This window comes from Typopeltis vanoorti, chromosome 22, assembly GCF_054136105.1.
Source record: "Typopeltis vanoorti isolate ZY-2024b chromosome 22, IOZ_Tvanoo_1.0, whole genome shotgun sequence".
In the NCBI taxonomy this organism is placed as follows: Eukaryota; Metazoa; Arthropoda; class Arachnida; order Uropygi; family Thelyphonidae; genus Typopeltis; species Typopeltis vanoorti.
In genome coordinates this window covers 16,947,153-16,970,677 of record NC_143570.1, presented here as the reverse complement: position 1 = coordinate 16,970,677, position 23,525 = coordinate 16,947,153, and the positions used below count along the sequence as shown (strand labels likewise).

The 23,525-nt window shown below is 36.2% G+C and overlaps 1 protein-coding gene across 1 annotated transcript in view; it reads left to right on the top strand.

Moving 5' to 3' along the window:
- The first annotated feature begins 7,958 nt into the window (after nucleotides 1-7,958).
- Nucleotides 7,959-23,525, top strand: part of LOC150094187 (pre-mRNA-processing factor 17) — a 181,293-nt gene continuing 165,726 nt past the window's right edge. Inside the window, exons 1-2 of the mRNA XM_090412418.1 lie at nucleotides 7,959-8,111; nucleotides 22,892-22,978. Of these exons, the coding sequence (XP_090268544.1) occupies nucleotides 7,959-8,111; nucleotides 22,892-22,978 (240 nt within the window). The remainder of the gene's footprint in view (nucleotides 8,112-22,891; nucleotides 22,979-23,525) is intronic.

Genomic DNA, 23,525 nt, shown 5'->3' with positions numbered 1-23,525 from the left:
TGGTAAACTTTCCATTTTCATTCTTTGAACATGTTCCATCCATTTATGTTTATATTTTTTAATTTTTTCTGTTATTGATTCCTGGTTTAATTCTTTCATAATTTCTTCGTTTCTTTTGTGATCAAATAGAGGATAATTTGCAATTTTTCTCATAAACTTCATTTCTGCTGTTATTAATCTTTGTTTGTCTTTTTGTTTTATTGTCCAGATTTCACTTCCATACAATAAGACTGGTATGGCTATTGTATTGTATTGTATACTTTTAGTCTAGTTTGTTTTTGAACTAGGTTTGGTTTAAATATAGAGTTAATTATACCTGTTATTTTTAAATATTTTGCAATTTTTACGTTTATATCGTTTTCATTTTCATATGTGATCATACATCCTATTTTTAAAATTATTATAAGCTGTATAATTAACGAGTCATTTACCAGTTTATTTTTGTTTACTGTTTGTCCTCCAAATTTTTCTGTTATTATTATTTTTTTTTTCATGATTATTCTGGCCTTAAGATTTTCAGCTATAATTATTATGCTTCTTATTGCAATACTTAATTTGTTTTTAAGAAAGACGCATAGGAAATTTGGGGCAGAATGAGGCTGTGATTCATCGGCCACATATTACGAACACCGGTTGTTTTACCTGTTCACAAATTCATTCACATTACTTTCACACACGACTTAAAATTGCAATCCCATTCTCCAATCATACATCATACTATGAGAGAAAAAACTAGCTCTGACCTCAGAGGGTGTGGTCAGAGCTAAATTTTTCAGAAGCATACACACCACAATTATTAAATTTGCATTACTTAATTTTATCGCATTTTAGTATGATTTTATTCCAGTATACATAATGGACAATTTTTGCTTTAATTCGTTTATGGATCGAAATTATTACCCAACTTTTGAATGTGTTCGTTTATCGACTCCAGTATATATGATATAAGAGTTAGTTGTCTTAGTGGGACTATCATCTTAAGGAAATTAGATTTGACTATTTTAGCAGCAATTGAAAACTAAGGTTGCTCGAAATGTTCTAATAGCACTCGAAGAAAGAAGTAAGAAATAGAAGAAAGTAGAGGAAAGGAGAGTAGAAGACAGTGGCTGCCGGTTAAATTTTAAGCGGGGGGGGGGGTGCTGCCTATACAAAATAAAAAAAATTATTTTTTTCCTAATTAGTAGCGAATTTATTAATAAATAAATGTGTAGATTTATTTATTAATAAATTCGCTACTAATTAGGAAAATAATGTTGTTGTTGTTTTTTGTATTTTGTACAGGCAGCACCCCCCATTTAAAATTTCACCGGCCGCTACTGGAAGAAGACCAGAATTCGGATATAATATATAATATACCAAGTCTTGTCTAGAATGCGTATCTAGGGATTGCTGTGATCGTATTCACCAATGTGAGCAATATATTATAGAATATTATTACCTATATTATATAATATGTTAACGTTATGTTATTGTAATTTTTCTTTAACGCCTAACTTTTGGATACTGAGGGAAGAAACAGTCCTCATCCTTAGGCAATTACAGGTTGCTAGCACAAGCCCAACAATGATTCCTGCTGGTCATTAAGTGGTTATCACAATGGGAAACCAAAGGATCTTTCGGAGGAGTTCCAAAAAGGATTATTGTGAGTTTTCGTCTGGCTGCGGCAACGATTCTGAAAACAGCAGAGCTCACGGGTTTCTCGAAAGGTGAGATATTCCAGGCGTTAAATCAGTTGTAAAATAATTCATATTGCTTGCCTAAGAGGCGTGACTGTGGAACTAAGAGAGTCTGTTAGGTACGAGATCGTTGTCTCTGAGAAGGCTTGTACGGACAAACAGAAAACTTCCTACGTCTGTAGCAATTCACAAAAGTATTTAATGAAGGCTGTTCCCGATCCATATATAATCGAATTATGCTCATGGAATTGAAGAGGATTGGTATTGGCAGTCCCTAAAGGAGGTCCAACAGGATATTTAAAAAAATATGTGCCTGTAAATGTAGAGAACCTAACATAAACCTAATTATACCGCAGATAAATTATAAATATAAATTACTATTACTATATAATTATTAATATAAATTATAAATAAAATAAAAGCGGGAATGCCTTCCTCGGTCTTCAAAGGTTTGATAGGGCTCAACGGTCTCTCCTACTCCTTATAACGGAATAAAGGAGTTAGCAGATTAATTTGTCTATAATATAAAACATAAGATAATAATAGAATATGAAAAAAATGCAAGCCTGTGTAGCATTTCGTTGCATCAACATAAATAGGCCGCCTAAAGAATGGGTGGGGAAACGTTTTAATTGTACGTGCCAAAATCGCCAAATCTTTGATTTAAAATTTTCTCAAGTGCCAACCGAAATTTTGGAAACATATTATTTGGTGCTATTTTCGGTTGGGGTACAAATAGTGATGAATTCACCACAGGTTTCGTTATATAAAAAAATGTTCCCTGCCGAAATTTAGGGAACATATTATTTGGCATCTTTTAAGTAGTGGGAGAACCTTTTCAATTAATAAAAAATCACAATACAGCAGGAAAATCAAAGAATATTGCAAGAGTGATTATTATAAGTCATGTAATATTGAATAAATCTAAAAACTAGTGACTGAATTTTTACTTAAAAGTCCTTCCACCTTGTTGTTAGCATGGATATTTTTTTTATTTGCCTTTAAGGGTAATTCTTGCTGCCACATAGAGCCACACAATTTAAAGACGCAATTTTTAACATTAGCATAAGAATAAACAATAATTCTGAATTATTTTTTGTTTTTGTTTTTTTATAAAGATCAATCAGATAAGTTTTTCCAATGTATTACAGTGTGCAATTTCATAATCCTTTTACTCCAGTAAAATACAATAAAAGAAAATAAAATTAAAGATTTTTTTTTATTAATTCTTAATCTCTTAAGAGTAATACACAAAAATTGCAGATAAAATAAAATATCTGCAATTTTATTTTATCTTTATTTATTTTAATTTAATTTTATTATTTTACATAAATGACATATTAAACAAAAGTTCATATTTACAATTTTTATCAGAAAACATCAAATCAAAACCAAAGAAAGAAAAAAGCGGACGTTTTATTTATTTACCATCAATGAGACTTTTGCTGCATCACTCATGAGTCATGACAGATAATTTATATCAGGTTTATATTTTGTAATCTTTAGACACATGCATGTACTACTCCTTTGATATTTAAGGCTACTTCTATTACGAGACTTAACAAAGTTCATCAGCGAGAAAAGTTATTCACAAGAATATGTAGATGCCAAAATGGATAGTAGTGTTTACAAAAGTGGTTTTTAAACATATAAAATGTTTCTAAAATAGCATTCCTAGTCCTTAGTACCTTGTTTTAAACACTTCTATCTCTTACTCCCGTCTGTAATCGCTCCTTTTCAATATTTTCCAAGTCAACTCTGAGGTGAACAAATTTTTGCTTAGAAATTGAGCTACTCTGAAAATCAATCAACTGCATTTCAAAATCATCCAGCTTTATCCACGAAAACAACTGCAAGTTTAATTCATCCAGTTTAATAGTGTCTGGAAACTTAGTGAATATTGCGGTCTTTTCTAATTCTCTGAACTTAACAAATCGTAGAGAGATCTCCTCAACAGTTGACACAGTGACGTTTAAAAATAGCTTTTTAAGACATTGGCGGCCTGTTTTATCATCCTTTTGGAGATCATTGATGTATTTCTTTAGGTTTGGAAAATATCTAAATCTCTCAATGTCTACATCCCTCTTAAAAATTACCAGTTTCATTTTAAATGCCTTTATGTCATCAAACATGACATCAAGAGTCTTACCAGAGTCCTGTAGTTTATGGTTCAAGTCATTTAAATGTTCGCAAAATTCTGAAAAATAACAACAACAATAACATAGTTTATAAACTCACACGATGTCATACATTCTTTATAAGACATTTGTTGATTGGTCAAAAACAGATTTATATCATCCAGGTATTCAACAAATCATTCCAGAACAAGACCGCGACAAAGACAGCCAACATTGTTGTACATCATTAGTCCTTTCTATACCGAATCCACATCATTCGATAGATTCTGAAATTGTGTTTTATTCAAAGCACGTGCAGAAATGTGATTGATAACCTTAGTTACTATTTGCATCACTTCTTGAAGTTCCCTTAGGCAACTTTTGCACATATATTCTCCTGATGTATTATGGAATGAAAACCCATCAGTGGATGACCAACATGTTTTGCATACAGATTTACAAATCCTGCTTCCTTACCAACCATACTGGGTGCACTATCTGTTGTGACAGATACCACTTTTGAAATATCAATTTGCCGAATAGCTAATTCGTTCATAACTCCTTTACGTAATTCAACCCCAGTGGTACGCTCAAGTACTGTTATAAAGTTCGCTTTCTTCGTCAACCCTATAAAATCGAGCAAAAAATGCTAGCCTAGCTGATGATGTAATGTTTGTGCTATCATCAACACAAATAGAATAGAATTTACATTAAGCCTTTTGTCAATTTAACAGAATTAAAATATTATTTATTAGTATACTTTTTGCCCGAGTATCACAGGCATCTTCGATATACAAGGTTGAACAATAACCGACAATTCCAAATGGCGCCACCCAGTGGCACACTTAGGATTTAATCTTGGAGGAAGCTGAGCACTCAATATTTAATCTTGGGGAGGGGGAAAAGCACTCAAGATTTAATCTTGAGGGGGGAGGCGAGTTGAGTAGACGATTTAAGAATACACACTATGCATTGAATAAGAGCTATGACTGAGCATCTGCAGTGATCGCCAATAAATGATACCTATGATCTCCTCTGGCCCGGCTCGGGCAAACGATGTAGCGCCCGAGCACTACTTCGTTCGCCTTGCGTTCACAGCGGCCAGGATTCCGAGCGCTATAGGGTATTCCCACCTTATGTGACCGCTAATTCATAAGTAGCATAGAAATAGAAGACACGACACTAGATAAATTAAAAAAAAAAAAAAAAGAATTTTAATTAGGAAAAGATTTTTGGAAATTTTTCTAGTGTTTTTCCTTTTTCTTTTTTTTTTGGGAGGGGGACAGGGCCCTTTCCCCCCCTCCCTGGGTGCGCCAGTGGCGTCACCTAAGTATCTAATGCAAGATAACGAAAACGTCATTAAATTTCGTAACTTATTAAAAAAACATACATGTACAATTAAAAAATTTAGGAAAGATTAGCTGATTTAAAAAGTACAATCTACCACAAAGGAGATAGACGTAGACCATCGGACAGTACCGTCGACAGAGTGTAGCATAGAGGCAGCCTGCCTCACGGAGCAGCTTAATAAGGGCACTCTTTCAGCCATATTGCGATAGGCGCCGTCGCTACACTAACAATTCCTGTTAGCGCAGGAAGTGCGGAAAGAAGTTTTACCATGCTTAAACTGATTAAAATTTATTTGCGAACAGCAATGACCCACGAAAGATTGGTTGGTCTAGCAACTATATTATAATTATAATATTATAATTTAAACTGATCACAGTGTAGAGTTTTTATCACAGTGTTAAATTAATCACAGTGCAGTGTAGAGGATGCACGCGTTACTTCTACTGAACTATTTTTTGGAAAGTAATCGACATATATTGTTCATAATTTTGAAATGTATTATTTATTTATGTTATCATTTATTATTTTGTTTTTCTTTTGAACTACCGTTTATCTCAATCGATGCGTCGCCTGCATTCTCTGTTCAAGGCCGGCCACCTGAAGATAAGTTTACGTTAAAGTCTAGTCGCCGACTGGAGAACGTTTTCTAAGCCTTTCTTCGACTGGTCCCCGAGTTAGTCGATCTCTGTCATGGCCACGCAGGTTTTTTCTCCTGGAAACCGGGGTATTCTTAAGTTCCCGTGAACTTAAGAAAATCGGCTTTAGAACCCAGATTATTTCAGACAGTAACATATTCTCTTAGGGTTAGGTACCAAGAGATGGCAGCGCTTCCTTGCTCATCTCTTCATAGATTACTGCTTTTAATTAATGACATAGGTAAGCTATATCTGCCAGTGGAGATTGAACTGTCCACTTTGTATCCAAAATCTAGATAGAGTCAAAAGGCCTCGCCTACTTCTTATAAGGGGAATAAAAGGTGTTAGCTGATTATTATATTATTAAAATTTGAAACCATTTGGACTACATAGATAATAAAAAATATGGTTTCAAATCTTTGGTTTCAAATTTTCTTCGAATCTAGCCGGCGACTAGAGGAAATCATTCTATGCTTTTTTTCGACCGGTTCCTGAGTTAGTCGATCTCTCTCTCTGCTACGGGCAAGCGGTTTTTTCTTCCAGTAAAGTCAAGAAAATCGACCGTATAACCCACACTATTTCAGACATTAAATATATTATGTTGGGGTTAAGGACCACGAGATGGCAGTACTTGTTAAGCCTTCTCTTTACTTAGTGCCCCTTAATTAGTGCTAACCTTTGGCTGGCTATTTCTAATTGGAATACCAGTGGAAATGGCACTGCCCAGTCAGTCTCCTAAAGTTAGACAGGGCTAAAACGGCCTTGCCTACTCCCTGTATTGAAATAAAAGGCATTAGCTGATTCTCTTTTTTTTTAAAATCTCTGTAGTTCTGTGGAAGCAGGGTTTGCATTCATGGCGCTAGGTCGCTGGAAGAAAGCGGTCCTGAGTTCGATTCTAGTTCTTTCTTTTTCTGAGATAGACAATCTCGTGCACCGGTGAGAAGGATTTCTTCTGGAAACTCCGATTTTTGTTCCGTAAACTGAAGAAAGCAGACTATAGAGCCCATAGTTGAAAATACTACTATTTAAAGTTCAATTTTTAAAATACTACTATTCCAAACAGTTATATGCTGGTTTAGGGTTAGGGATTGCTCTACATGTCTGCTTCTCTTTACCAGATGCCGTTTATAAATAGTGACGGTGTTGGGCCAACTATCTCTCATTGGAGATTGAACTTTCCTCAGTTTCCAAAAGACAGATAGGGGTAAAATATCCTTGCCATTATCCTTTAGCGAATAAATGCATTACCGTATGTTTTTCATTTGTCTTTGTTTTTTATTTTATTATTATTATTTTTAATTACACAACTATTCTGGTCTGGTGCCTTGCAACTTTCATTGGGTTTTCGTCTGCTCACTGAACTGCGATCCTGGGACACGAAAGTATGACTCATGTTATTTCACCCATTCTTGTGTTAATATTTTGATTGTTCTGACAAACTCTTTTACTCGTTCCCTGAACGATGCTAATTTTACACTGAGCAAAATACATAGGAATTGTAAATAAATTCTAATGTCTTTTGCATTTGTTTAACCCTTTTTTAAAAGTATTACTATCTCTACCACACGTTTCTATACAACGTGTAGTAACCACTAGTAATATTTCTTCTGGGATCTGGCATTGTTGAGTCAGACACCATTTCCATTTGGCTTCAGGGGGCCGAGTTTTCCTTCTGCGGCTGTTATTACTTGAGTAATAACAGCTGCAAAAGGCTGTTACTTGGGAAATGAGATCTATACATATGCAGGATAGGACTTTACTGAATGATACTGTTGGCACACTGTCCCTCGATGAGTCTTTGGACCCCCTGGAGGTGTCAAATAATAATAATAATAATAATAATAATAATAATCTCTTCTATCTGTTTAGACGATTTACTGGCAGATTCGCAGTTTGCCTTGTTGTTTTTAATAATAATTCGATTATTTATTTATTTATTTATTTTGTCTATGTGTAATAAATGCTTTATGTAGTTCACAGTTTTCAGAAATTCGTAATTACTCAGCACTGACATAACTTTTGAATAGTATTTAGAGCTTGCGGGATAGAATTTTAAAGTTTCCTGAAAATTGTGATTGGTCAGCTGGAGTCATATTTTGAATACAATTTAAAACTTGTCTTTCTACATAATTTTGAATTCTTTTGGATGCTGAGAGGGCGCATTTTTCATTTAAAGCGTGATGGCGGCGATCTTAGCGTTGAGAGATTATGGAAGTGAAAGTAGTGAGGGTGAAAATGATATCACAAGTCACTTGGAAACCTCTGAAAAGTTAAGCATTTCAGCTTTACGCACCAAATTCAATCTAAATTCTGCCCCTGATGTAGCTTTACAGGTAACGCAACACACTCTATATACGATAGCTCTAGTTTATTTGCAGTGCTACCATACGATTTCCTTCGTCTACTCCAGGTTGTGGATTAAGTTTCATACATTAGAAAAGTAATATAAACATTTTTTTTCTCAACATTCATAAGCTTCAAAAGCCAGTTTATAATTATTTCAGAGACTGCAAGCCAAGCTGAAGCACAACACCGTTTTGACACACCTTTTCATTGGCTCACTTTTATGCTAGAATGTAAACAATAATGCCGATGTCATATATGGAAAGTGACTTCTGCATTAATTCAACCATGATATCTCTTCTGTATCTGGCTCCCACTGATGAGACCTCAATAAAGGTCAAAGCAGTCCTTGTAATGGCCTTTCCCCTAATGCATATCATTATGCACATTGGAAATGAAGTGTGATTTGTACTATGGGATACTGATGACAATTGATGTAAAGCAGGGGTTAGCAAACCTTTTAGGCCATTGACCCCTTCATGGAATCCTTGAACCCTCACTGACCCCTATCATGTTAAATAAATGAATAACTGTTATCAATAATAAATTTCTCAATTTAAAAATACTAATTTCTTCACCTTTTTACTTCATTACTCATCATCATTATAACACTAATTACGGGTATAGACCATATTGGTCTTTTCCAGTCTCATTATCCATCCAATATCCTTTTTTAATGAGACTGGAAAAGGATATTGGATATCCATCCAATATCCTTTTCCAGTCTCATTATCCATCCAATATCATTGGTCTATCCTGCCTTCTCTTTCCAATTGGCTTATATTTTAGTATTTGTTTAGGATGTCAGGTGTTGGCCATTCGGTTTACATGTTCAATCCATTTTTGTTTATAATTGTTAGTTTTTCTTTTATTGATTTTGTTTTTAGTTCTTTTAAAATATCTTCATTCCTTTTTTGATCTAATAATGTGTATTTTGCAGTTCTTCTCATAAATCTCATTTCACTTGTTTTTATTCTTTGTTTATAGCTCAAATTTCACTGCCATATAATAATGTGGGCACTGCTAAAGTATTGTATATTTTCAAGCATGTTTCTTTTTGTACTATATTTGGGTTGAGTGTTCTATTTATCAGGACTATTATCTGTAAAAATTTTGAAGTTTTTAATTTTATGTCTTTTCCTCCTTCATATGATATTTCACATCCAAAATAACTGAAAGTATTTCTTTCTAATATTTTATTATTAATAACTATTTTGCTTATAATTGGAGTTTATCCACAAAATGCCATTGTTTTAGTTTTATCTATGGAAATTTTCATTCCAAACTGTTCTATTATAATCTTTAAAATTATATATTGCTCTTTGTAAATTGTCTTCCTTATCTGATACTATTACCTAATCATCTGCAAATAATAGCATATTTATTTTGTTCCGGGAAATTTCTATACCTTGATTGTTTAAGGTGTTCCACTGTATTAATATTTCATTAATGTAAATATTGAAAAGTGTTGGAGACAGAGGGCATCCCAGTCTTACTCCTTGGTTTATAGATTGTTTTTCAGACAACTTTTCATTTATTTTTATTTTTATTTCATTATCTTTATATATATTCAATATTGCATGTAGTAAAATATTAGGTATATTTATTCTTTGTAACATATCAAACAGTATATATCCTTTTACTTTGTCAAATGCTTTTTCGTAATCTATAAACAAAAGATGAGTTTCCAAATTAAATTAAATTACTTCATTACTGCTTCTCAAAAAGAAATATTTAAAGAAATTTAAAGAAAATACTTAAAAGAAATTTATAAAAAAACATTAAAAATTTAAACCCCCTTTTGACCACTAGACATTTATCAACCCCTTGGATAGCCACATCGACCCATTATGTAAAGTCATCAGCCTCTATTTACAAGTAGCCTAGTCTTGTAGATCTTTGCACACAAACTTTGTTTTCTTATACTTGGATAAAGGATTAAAGAAAGAATATAATTCCTTGCCAAGTTTCATTTAATAATATAATTTGTTTAGTATTATTTGTATCTTTTCAATGTTTCTGAAAGAGTTGAATGGCTTTATAGAATAACTTGTTTATCAACCTTGTTAGTGATACAGCTTGCCCAAGAAACACAATAATAATAACTTTTGCAATCAGACTGAACTTTGAGCCTTTCCTCAGTAGAAATTGATGATGCTTATTGGCTGGACAGATCTGAATTCAAATCTTATCTAGAACATGAAGAATAAACACTTTTTTTTTTAACAGTATCCTGATTATTTTATGGAACATTTAGAGGATTGGATTTTATTATTATTATTATCCCAAGACCTCATGGAGTCAAAGCCTCATCTGGGAGGTCCTTTTATCTCACACACATCTCATCATACCGTGTCTTAAACACACTCAAACTCCTTGCAGACACCTCTCAGACAAGGCATTCCGATCATTTACAACTCTGCACGAAAAAAACCTGCCTCTCACTCCCCTACTCACACCCTCTTTATACGGTTTCCAGGGATGACCTCTGGTTCTTCCCTGATCTCCCGCTATTCTCTGTAGAACTTCTCCACTATTGATCTTATAACAACCCCTTACCAACTTGTAGGTCTATCATATCTCCCCTCTTCCTCCTCTCCACCAGACTGCAAATTACATCTTCTCAATCTTTCCTCATACTCAACATTCCAGAGGTCAGAAACTACCTTAGTCAGTCAGCTTTGGACCCTTTCCAACATCTCTTCATCCTTCTGAAAACCCAGTGACCAAATCTGGGCACAATAGTCAATGTGTGGCCTTATACAACGGAACAAGAATCTCCCTACTTCTACATGTCAGTGTCCTCCGCATCATTCCCAGAAGCCTTTGTGTTGTCTTCACAATTTTGGCGATGTGTCCCATAAACTTTAGATCCTTATCCACTATCACCCCCAGATCTCTTATTTCCTCTACCTCCAACAATATATTCTCACCAAGCATAAATTCTGCATCCCATCTTTGTTTTCCAAATTTTAAAACCTTACATTTTGCAACATTGAACTCGCATCCCCATTTCCGTGCTCAATCACTCAATTTATTCAAGTCTTCTTTCAAGGCCACAACATCTTCACTACTCTTTATGGTTCGTCCCAACTTTGCATTATCTGCAAACAACTGAATATCTCCATCCAAATCTTCGCCAATATCATTAATATACAAGTTAAACAATAATGACCCTAAAACAGACCCCTGAGGCACTCCATTAGTGACTTTCCTTTTCCTGGATATCACACCTCCATACACAACATGTTGATACCAATCAGATAGCCAATCTCCAATCCAATGCACTAATCTAATATCCAACCCCATCTGCTCTAGTTTGACTGTCAACTTATGAGGTATTCTATCAAAAGCTTTTGCGAAATCCAAGTATATTACTGTGTATCCTTCTCCTCTGTCCATGGAAGCAGTCACTTTATTGTAATAAATAAGTAGATTACTAAAACATGTCCTCCCTTTAGCAAATCCATGCTGTCCATCAAAGATTATACCATTATTGTCAACCCCACTCTGGATCCTAGTTCTCACAAGCTTCTCCAACAACTTAACCACAACACCTGACACAGAGATAGGCCTATAGTTTGATGCTTGTTCGATCACCTTCTTTATGAAGTGGCACAATCTTGCCCTCCTTCCACTCTTTAGGAACTTGACCAAGTGCAAGACTCGTATTAAAAAAATATGTCAAGGCAGGTGTCAACTCTCTCTGGCACATTCCTTCAGAATATGCGGTGATATATTATCAAGTCCCACAGCCTTATTTACATCTAGTTTTCTCAACTCCCGAAACACCTCTTGCTCACTTACAGTCAGTCTCTCCTCCTCATCATCAACTGCTCTCAATCTTTCCATGAAGTCACATTCAAAAGATTGAAAGATCTTTATGAACTGCTCATTAAGTATCTCCACCACACATTCTGCAACAACTGTCTTTATACCATTTCCTCCAATCAATGTCATCCTTTCATAATCATTCTTTCTTTTGCTGGTTACATATCGAAAGAACTCCTTAGGATTCTTTTTGTCTTCATTAGCTAACTGCTGTTCATACCTCTCTTTAGCTACTCTCACCAACCAAGTCACCCTCCTTGCCAGGTCTTTGTAGACCTCATGAAATTTGTTACTTCCACTTCTCTTATGCTGCCTCCACAATGCCCTTTTTCTCTGTATGACATGCTTAATCTCTTTATTCATCCATCTCACACCTACCTTATTTAACCTTCTCACCCTTGGAATACATTTAGACATTGCATCTACTAGATAGTTTTTGAAAATCCCCCAAGCTGCATTAATCTCTTTTCCAGCTAACTCCTCATTCCACGCTACACCTGCAAGCTGTCTCCTGAGCTCTTCACAGTCACCTCCCCTTGTAGTTCCACATATACCCTTTTCCCACAGTTGTTCTCACATTCGATTTCTACCACAATTTCTCCTCAACTGCACATTTGGCTATGCTTTGTAGATGATATCTTTGCAATTTGGTCTTACTCTGCAACAGAACTACATCAGTTTCAGTTTTTTTCCACTTGGTTAGATATAATAAATTTAGTTTAATCCTTTATCCAAGTGTAAGCAAACAAAGTTTGAACCTGAAGTATCTTCTGGACTGAGGCAACTTGTGGTAAAGGTGGACCAAGCTCTCATTACTCCTTGTCTTAGTATCTCCTCTAATGCAAAGCACATCTCCTTGCGGACATGTATAATGCTATGCATTAAGGGAAGTCACTACCCAGACCAGTTTGAACCTTTATTGAGGTCTCGTAAGTGGAAGCCAGAGGTGGTGATACTAAGGTGAAAGCAATGGAGGTCATATTTACCTATATGAGATGCCAAACTCGTATAGGTAAGTTCCCAAACCTGGGTCTGGCTCCCACTGATGAGACCTCAATAAAGGTCGAAACCGGTCTAGGTAGTGACCCTTCCCTTAATGCATAGCATTATATAATGCCGCAAGGAGATGTGCTTTGCATTAGTGGAGATACTAAGACAAGGAGTGATGAGCGCTTGGTCCACCTTTACCACGAGTTGCCTCAGTCCCGAAGATACTTCAGGCGCAAACTTTGTTTGATTTTAGATTAAGAGAAGGGCCACTACCCAGACCAGTTTCGACCTTTATTGAATGTTCAAGTACAGGTCAAACTCCAAAAACTCAAGGTTGTTCCCCCTCAGTAACAGGCTCACCCTGCCACTGAGAACTCTCAGAACCAGTTGGCTCTACACCGTAGCAGGCTCACCCCACCACCGAGCAGAGCCGCTCATTTGCTCATATGTCATCTGAGGGGTAACAGCCGTGCCTCAGTTGTATTAGGGGGGATACTAAGACAAGGAGTGATGAGAGCTTGGTCACCTTTACTACGAGTTGCCTCAGTCCTGAAGATACTTCAGGTGCAAACTTTTGTTTGCTTACACTTGGATAAATTAAACTAAATTTATTATAGCTAACCAAGTGGAAAAATACTTTCAACATCTTTCTCTAAATCCAGAGTAATTTAATAATAAGGTGAGATAGCTTTTGGCAACTCGTATAGGTAAATATGACTTCTCCATTGCTTCCACCTTAGTATCACCACTTCTGGGTCTGGCTCCCACTGACAAGACCTCAATAAAGGTCAAAACCGATTGGAAGCTTGGGTGATGAATGGCAATGCTGAAGCCCATGAAGTTTTAACCGAGGCTCGGCTGTCACCCAGGTCTTGGGTGGTGGTGGGGGTAATGAATGGCAATGCTGTAGCCTATGAAGTTAACTGAGGCACGGTTGTTACCCCTCAGATGACATATGAGCAAATGAGTGGCTCTGCTCGGTGGTGGGGTGAGCCTGCTACGGTGTAGAGCCAACTGGTTCTGAGAGTTCTCAGTGGCAGGGTGAGCCTGTTACTGAGGGGGAACAACCTTGAGTTTTTGGAGTTTGACCTGTACTTGAACATTCAATAAAGGTCGAAACTGGTCTGGGTAGTGGCCATTCTCTTAATCTAAAATCAAATAAAGTTTGCGCCTGAAGTATCTTCGGGACTGAGGCAACTCGTGGTAAAGGTGGACCAAGCTCTCATCACTCCTTGTCTTAGTATCTCCACTAATGCAAAGCACATCTCCTTGCGGCATTATATAATGCTATGCATTAAGGGAAGGGCCACTACCTAGACCGGTTTCGACCTTTATTGAGGTCTCATCAGTGGGAGCCAGACCCAGGTTTGGGAACTTACCTATACGAGTTTTTCATCTCATATAGGTAAATATGACCTCCATTGCTTCCACCTTAGTATCACCACCTCTGGCTTCCACTTATGAGACCTCAATAAAGGTTCAAACTGGTCTGGGTAGTGACTTCCCTTAATGCATAGCATTATACATGTCCGCAAGGAGATGTGCTTTGCATTTGAGGAGATACTAAGACAAGGAGTAATGAGAGCTTGGTCCACCTTTACCACAAGTTGCCTCAGTCCAGAAGATACTTCAGGTTCAAACTTTGTTTGCTTACACTGGGATAAAGGATTAAACTAAATTTATTATCCATCAGTTTCTGGATAAAATTAGCTCTTTATACACTTTCATCAAGTTCACTATTGAAACTAACAACAGTCTTTCCTTTTTGGATACTTTGATACATCATAATTTTGAAATTTCTGTTTACAGGAAATCATCATTTACAGCAGATATATCCATGCATCTTCACATCAACATCTTTCAGAAAAATAGGTATTATCAAAAATCTTGTACACGGAGCATGCACAATTTGTTCTTCTGAATCTCTTCTATTAAAGGAATTAAATAAAACTTACCCTATTACATAATGGATACAGCAAGACTTTGATACAGAAACTATTTGATAATTATCATCACTCTTCCAGATTGCAATCTGATGTTAAAAGAATCAGCTTACCCTACCTTAAAGGAACATTTGAACAAATAGCAATGATCCTTCACAGATGTAATGTATATACCATCTTCAGATCGGCCTGGAAGTTGTAATCTTTCTTGCCACTTATCAAAGATACATTATCAATTCTATCTTTGCCTGATTTTTATCATATATCCTGTTTTCGTCATCTTTGCTGCTTTGGACGGACTTGTCATTCTGCTACTATTAGAATCGAAGAACATCAAGATATATAAGATTTTTTTTTTTAGAATCAGGTTCAGGCCTTGCTTCTTGTCATCGAAACTAGACATAGAGTCACTAGAACCGTACATGCTACACTACAGTAGATTCAAATTTGATTGTCTATTTTTTGAGTGTGAAGCCCTATGCCACTGTCCTGATGTTAATTGGACAGACTGTATCTCTAAGTTTTGGGAAGTGATTGCTGCTAATTGTTTATAATTTTTTAAAATTAATTAATTAATTATACATCTATTCCCACATCTTTGTTTAGATGGATGGATGGATATGTAGCTTTTTCTGAAAACAGGTAGGAGGGTGCTGTTGATGGTAGCAGAGGAAATATCCCATCCAAGGTACAAGGAGTAAATAGTGACAGTAGTTTTGAAGCATAGTGCTGTTGAGTTGGAGGTTGGATAGGATGAAATGCTTAGCAGGGTGTTGCAGACTGTGCAGTGAATACGAAGTGTTTAGTCAAATTGGGCTGACTAATAAGAAAAGGGTGATTATTAAGCAGTTTCAATAATGGTAATATAGATTGGGATGAAGAGACAGCATATGGAAGCAAAGAGAATAATTTCTTGAGTTTTTGAGGGAAACCATCTTAGGCAGTGTGTGTAACAGTGTGTACACGAGATTGAAGTGTCTTGAATTTAAACATCTCATCAGTGGATGTTATTGCAAATGAGGTGTATGTCTTCCTCCAGTTGGTGAAAGCCATGAAGTGAACACTTAGATGGTGGCCAACTTATCCAGACTTCTGTGAGAATGGGATATATGTTGAACTATAAGGCATGTGATTATAACAAATTTGGAGACAGCTTGCAGCTATACACTGTATATGAAATATTTGATGATATGATATGAAGAACTTGAGAGCAGTGGGAAGTAGTAAGAGCCACTGGTGGTGAGTGAGCAGATGAGAAATTGAATGAACTTGATGTCAATAAGGCTGCAGGACTTGATAGTATATCACCACTTGTCTGAAGGAATGTTCCAGGGAGTTAATAATAGCTTTAACTTATCTTTCGAGTCTTAGATTGGCCCAAGTTCCAAAGGAGTGGAAAGAGGATAAAATTGTTCTGCCTCAAAAGGGACTTCAAATTATAGGCCAGTCTACTTGTCTGGAGCTGTGGTCATGGTATTAGAGAGGCTGCTGAGGACCAGGAATCAGTATTGGGGTGACAGCAGTAGAATTCTCTTTGATAGACAGCATTGGTTTCCTAAAGGAAAATAATTTTTTAGTCATCTGCTTACTATAAGATAACAAATGCATTGGACATGGGTGATGCCTTTGCATTACCCTTGTCCAATTAGATTTTGGAATCTAATTGGTGCAATTAGATTTTGCAAAGGCCTTTGATAGATTGCCACATAACAAGCTGGTAATTAATTTGGAACAGATGGAGCTAGATGGTATATTCGTGCATTGCTATCTGATAAGTATCTGCAAGTTGCATGGAGGAATGATATCGAAGAGAAAAGTAACTAGTGGTGTGCCCTAGGGAGCTGTTTTGGGGCTTTTGAACAAGTGTTGCTGCCTTGCAAGAAGATTTGAATAGACTATATGAATGGGACCAGCAGTTGAATGTAGCAAAGTGTAAAGTTTTAAAATTTGGGAAGAAACGAGGAGATACACAGTATACGATTGGTAGGAATATCTTAGGGGAGGTGGAGATGATGAAAGATCTGGTTGTGATGGTCAATAGGGACCTAAAATTTCATGGGCATTTTTCTGAAATTGTAAGAGAAGCATAGCAGATTATGGCAGTGTAGAACACTAACATGTTAAAGTAAGGGTGTTATGATTCCATTGTGCTAGGTTTTGATCAGACCACACATGGATTACTGTGCTCAGATTTGGTCACCTGGTTTTCAAAAGAATGAAGAGATGTTGGAGAAGGTTCAGAGAAGATTGACAGTTTTGGGTCTCCAGAATGTTTAGTATTGAGGAATGCAAATTGTCCAGCCTAGTAGATAGAATGAGGAGGGGTGGTGCATGATTGAGACATATAAGTTGTTAAGGGGGTAATTACCAGATTAATGTAGATGCAATTTTTCATCTGAAAGTGTGATGAGTGCAGAGACAATGAATGCATTTGTCATATTATGACAAGCTGTGCGTCTGGGAGTGGGACCTTCTGCAATGAGTATCTTAACTCCATATAGGTCTTCTTCTTATTATTATCAGAACTTGATGATGATGATAATAATTGAGTTGACAACAGTGGCATTCTCTTTGATGGATAGCATGGGTTTGCTAAAGAAAGAGCTTGTTTTTGTAATCTGCTTACTTATTGCAATAAGGTGACAGGTGCATTGGACAATGGAGATGCATACACAGTAGTCTACTTAGATTTTGCAAAGGCTTTTGATAGATTGCCATATGATAAGTTGAGAGAGTGGGCTGAGTTGGATGATAGATTAGTGCATTGGATTAGAAATTGGCCTTCTGATATTGAAAGTTTATTTTTCAATAGGTTAGAATATAATAAATTTAGTTTAATCCTTTATCCCAGTGAGAGCAAACAAAGTTTGCACCTGAAATTATCTTCAGGACTGAATATAGTGTTGTACTATCTTACCTGGGTAAGTAGTACAACACCAGGCAACTCGTTGCAAAGGTGGAGCAAGCTAACATCGGTCCTGTCTCAGTATCTCCCATAATGCAAAACACATCTCCTTGCAGATATGTATAATGTTATGCATTAAGGGAAGGGCCACTACCCAGACTAGTTTCGACTTTTATTGAGGTCTCTTCAGTGGGAGCCAGGCCCAGAGTTGGAGACACCAAGCAGAAGCAGTAGCAAGGTCATCTTTACCTATAGGAGCTGCCAAAAGGTTTGCCACCTTTTTTTATTAAATTACTCTGGATTTAGAGAAAGATGTTGAAAAGGAGCTGCCAAAAGGTTTGCCACCTTATTTTTTTATTAAATTACTCTGGATTTAGAGAAAGATGTTGAAAGTTTATTTTTCACTAGGTTAGAAAATAATAAATTTATTTAGTTTAATCCTTTATCCCAGTGAGAACAAACAAAGTTTGCATCTGAAAATATCTTCAGGACTGAATATAGTGTTGTACTATCTTACCTGGTAAGTAGTACAACACCAGGCAACTCGTTGCAAAGGTGGAGCAAGCCACCAACACTCCTATCCCAGTATCTCCCGTAATGCAAAACACATCTCCTTGTGGATATGTATACTGTTATGCATTAAGGGATTGGCCACTACCCAGACTAGTTTCGATCTTTATTGAGTGGGAGCCAGGCCCAGAGTTGGAGACACCAAGCAGAAGCAGTAGCAGGTCATCTTTACCTATAGGAGCTGCCAAAAGGTTTGCCACCTTTTTTATTAAATTACTCTGGATTTAGAGAAAGATGTTGAAAATTTATTTTTCACTAGGTTAGAATATAATAAATTTAGTTTAATCCTTTATCCCAGTGAGAGCAAACAAAGTTTGCACCTGAAAATATCTTCAGGACTGAATATAGCGTTGTACTATCTTACCTGGGTAAGTAGTACAACAGCAGGCAACTCATAGCAAAGGTGGAGCAAGCTACCAACACTCCTAACCCAGTATCTCCCATTCTGCCTGGTATCTCCAACTCTGGTCTGGCTCCCACTGAAGAGACCTCAATAAAGGTCAAAACTAGTCTGGGTAGTGGCCAATCCCTTAATGCATAACAGTATACATATCTACAATGAGATATGTTTTGCATTATGGGAGATACTAGGATAGGAGTGTTGGTAGCTTTCTCCACCTTTGCTGAGTTGCCTGGTGTTGTACTACTTACCCAGGACTGGTGTTGTATACTATCTTCAGGACTGAATATAGTACAACACTATATTCAGTCCTGAAGATATTTTCAGGTGCAAACTTTGTTTGCTCTCACTAGGATAAAGGATTAAACTAAATTTATTATGGCCTTCTGATAGGTATCATCAAGTTGTGTGTGGGGAGTACTATTCTGGAAGAGGAACGCCACTAGTGGTGTGCCTCAGGGGTCTGTTTCAGGGCAATTGCTGGCTAACTTGTATGGTAATTATTTTGGGGAAGGTTTGCATGAAAATATTCAGTTGCTTTCAGGTGATGCAAAGTGGAAGAGCTATGAAGAGTAGAGCAGATGTAGCTTTACAAGAGGACTTGAATAGACTGAGTGAATAGGCCCAGGAGTGGGGGTTAACAGTTCAGTTTTGCAAAGTGTAAGGTATTGAAATTCAGTAAACAAAGATGCGATGCATAGTATACTACTGGTGAGGATATATTATATCAGAGGTGGAAGAAATAAGAAATCTGGAGTGATGGTGGATAGGGATCTAAAATTTAGATGACACATTGCTAAATTGTGAGGACAGCACAGTGAATTCTGGAAATGATGCAGAGGGAACTGACTTGTAAGGAGATTATGGTTCTATTGTATAATAAAAGGAAATGATTAGGTCTCATATGAACTAATATTCACAGATTTGGTCATCTGGTTTTCAAAAGTTGAAGAGATTTTGGATAGGCTCCAGAGGTAATTGACTAAGGTGGTTTCTGTTCTCAGGAATGTTAAGTATGACAAAAGGTTGAGAAAATGCAATTTACAGTCTCGTAGATATGATGATGGAAGAATATATGATATCAACTTATAAGTTAGTAAGGGGATTTTATCAGATTGTTGAAGAGGTATTTTATGGAATGATGAGGCAGGTGTTGAACTGTATAAGAAGTGTGTGATCAAGGGAGGGAGAAGCAGGTTTTTTGCTTGGAGAGTGGTCAGTAATTGAATGCATTGTCTGAGAGTATGCAAAAACTTAACATCATGTTTAATGTACAGTATGATGAGCTGTGTGTATGTGACTGAGGAGCATACCACAGTTAATGTTTAACTCTTATGGAGGTCCAAAGATAATATTTATCCTTCTTATCCAAGTCCTTCCATGAATTTTGTGTAGCTACTTCTGTGCATTGCTTAGCTTTTTCATATTTTTCTCTATATTTTTTCAGATCCTTTGCTGACTTACTTTCTAGGAACTTTCAGTAGACTTTCTTCTTTTCATGACTTTCTTTTTAATTTTCTCAATTTACCACGGAGTCCTGATGCGTCTCTGGTTGAATCAGTGTTTTTTTCGGAGTGCCAATATGCCCCCCCCCCAAGTTTGTGTTCTTGTTTATAAATGTTCCCTTTTTCTTAAGTGATATATGTATACTTGAGTTTACAGTTCACTTCTATTAGCTGTTTCATTTTGATTATTTTTAAAACTTTCTTGCACACTTCTTTTCAGTGCAATATTCAAACCTACGTGATCATTTGTTTCAAATCTCCTGAACTATCATGAAGATATTGCTATCAACAATATCTTCATGATAGTTCAGAAGATTTGAAATAACATAGTCAATGAGACTTTTCTTATTTCTTGTGTCTTCTCCATGCAAATTTGTGCACATCTTTGTACTTCAACATGATAGCTAGTCCATGTCCTAAATAGAAATTCAGCAGATTTTACTAGTATTATTGGCTTTGTTCTTGTCCCAAATTTTCAGAAAACATTTCCATATGTCTGATATTAATTTCCTGGTCTGCTGTTTAGATCTCCAACAGGGATCAACTTTTCCCTGTTTCAGCTGCCTTCTCTAATGACCCAAAACTTTCTCCACTTTTTCTGTATTAAAACATTCTGTGAGATCATAATCACAAATCAGTCTCATTGTCAAATTCTCCATTTTGATGTTTGCCCTGCATCACTGTATCTGATATTGCTAGCTAGCCAAGCAATATCAGGTACAGTGTTTAGTGTTGAATACTATAGCTATTTCTTCCTCTCTCCCTCCCTTTTGCTGATCATTAGATGATTTCTCACCATTTTGTATTCGTTTATGTCAATAAGAGTAGTTTGATCAGCTAAATCCCAAATTTTCAACCCCACCTTTTTGTTCAGAATCCAAACAGATACCTGCTAATGGGGTGCACCATGAAAAGGTGGGGATTGGACATTAGGTCATAAATCGTAGTTAGTTCTTCATATCCCCCCCAAAGGGCTTTGACTCTCAGGTGACCTTATTTAAAATTCTATTCTCCTCAAAATTTTAACAAAAATAAATCTTACCTTATAAATTCAGAGACATTGTGATCAGCTTTATCACTTCACTTTGTACAACACAGAGGTGCTTGACTTGATAAAGTGACACTTCCCTCCAGCATATTTGAATTATTCAGATTCACCACACACATTCGAGTTATTTTACATGTAAAGGAAAAAAATATTAAAATCTGATAAAACTAATTGCTCTCTCTCTCTCTCTCTCTCCTGCCCCCACTTTTTTTTAGCCAATTTCTATACAGAATACTCAGAGAATAATGCACTCAACATTGCTACACTCATATCAGTAATCTTTCTGTGCTATATGTATGATATGTTTGCTATTTGGTCTTATCATGACACATTTTTTTTTTTTTTTAGTATATTTAAACAACCATCATCCAAAAATACACTTCACAATAGAAAAAGAAATCAACAGCTGTCTTTCCTTTTAGTTACAGGTTTTTGAAATGGTTCATTATCTTTTTCCATTTATAGATAATATGTGCACACTAGATGGTATTTACTTAAGCAGTCATACCATCATCCATCCCAATAGCATAGTAACTTAAAACATTTACATAGATCCAGATGTATTTGTTTTAATAAATGACATCTGCCACAGAACTGGTTTTCTTCACCACACCTTTTAAGCCAATGAAAACTGACTAAATACTACACTTCCATCCCATCCCACCTGACCTGAAATGCAAGGTACCAAGAAAACTGTTCCCATCTGTTGTATGTGGGGTACTTTTGAAAATATAGCTAAAGTTCATAAATGTAATCTCTATGCACTTTTAAACCACTCATCCAACTAGTAACCTTCATCCCTTTTAAGGACATGCTTCATTCGCTACACATCTTAGAATGTATAAAGTTCCACGTGCCTGCACTTTGCCTTCTTTTGGGTAGACTGGTAGGTCTGTTAACATCTTCCTTGAAGAACATTAAAAAAAAACCTACATTTGCTATCATCATTATAGCACATCAGCACCAGTAGACTACTCTTCGGATACTCAGTCACATGATTACAGTGCTGCAATAAAGTTGCCACAATCTGAGAGACTGTTTTTACAATCGGCATTGGTTATAAATCGCTACCCCTAACCTTACCAAGTATGGCTGCATTAATTTACCAGAGATTTGGGAGAGGTATAATCATTATTAAGTGGTACCTTCAAGGAATTCAAGAACTTATTGCAGGAGGGCACTCCACACTGCCAACCCATTGTCTTACATTACTTAATCTGCTAACTATCCACCATCTACATGCACTATAATAATATTATTTATTAGTATAATTTTCGCCTGAGTATCACAGGCATCTTCAGTACATGTATAAAGCTAATTAAACAATAACTGACAATTCCAAAAGGCACCACCTAAGTAGCTGATGTAAGATAACTAAAAAGGACAAGCTTCCACATCTCAGTTATCCAGGTGTCTACCAGATTCCTTGTGGATTATTTTATTTCGAACAAACAGGAAGATCTGCCTTTATTTGGCTAGAAGAACACCAGTCTTATATTCAATACCTTGAACTTAAACTTACAAAAATACCTTGAACTTACAAAAATGCTTCTTGTACATTTTTTTCTCTTTTAATAGGATTCAGATGGAGTACGGCATCACATTGATCCTACTTCTCGAGAACTGACGTATAATCCAAAATACGAAGAACTCTATGCTCCTGTTGTAAGTACTTGTCAATTAATATAAAGTAAAATAGAACAAAATAACAATTCAGGATTTGTTTATTTGTTGATTAAAATATATTTTGCAAGAAAAAAAGCTGTTAGCTAACTTTAACAAATGAGATATTGCTTAATTTTAACTTCTTACTTCAAGGTTACTTAAGGATGAAGCTAAATATCTGAAGAGACGCCCATGTAGCTTTAATGATACTGTGAATTGATCAGAGCTCATAACAATGTCTTTCTCATGGTGCAATATTACTGGGTATGTTCCAGGATACTGAATGAATGAGGATATGCTGGCAATTTGGGACTTAGCCAACCAGGATGCACTCTATACTGGTTTACATCAATAACAAAATGATGACACCATGATGAAATAATGTGCTGGATTGAGCATTGCCCAATTAAACAAGGTCTCCTCCCCCACGCACACATGCATTGTTTTCATCAGAAATTCAGTAAGAACAGAAAAGTCAGCTACTAGAACAAACTCATCATCATTATCTGAATTGATGATAGGCACAATTAGTGCAAGTCCAGTGATT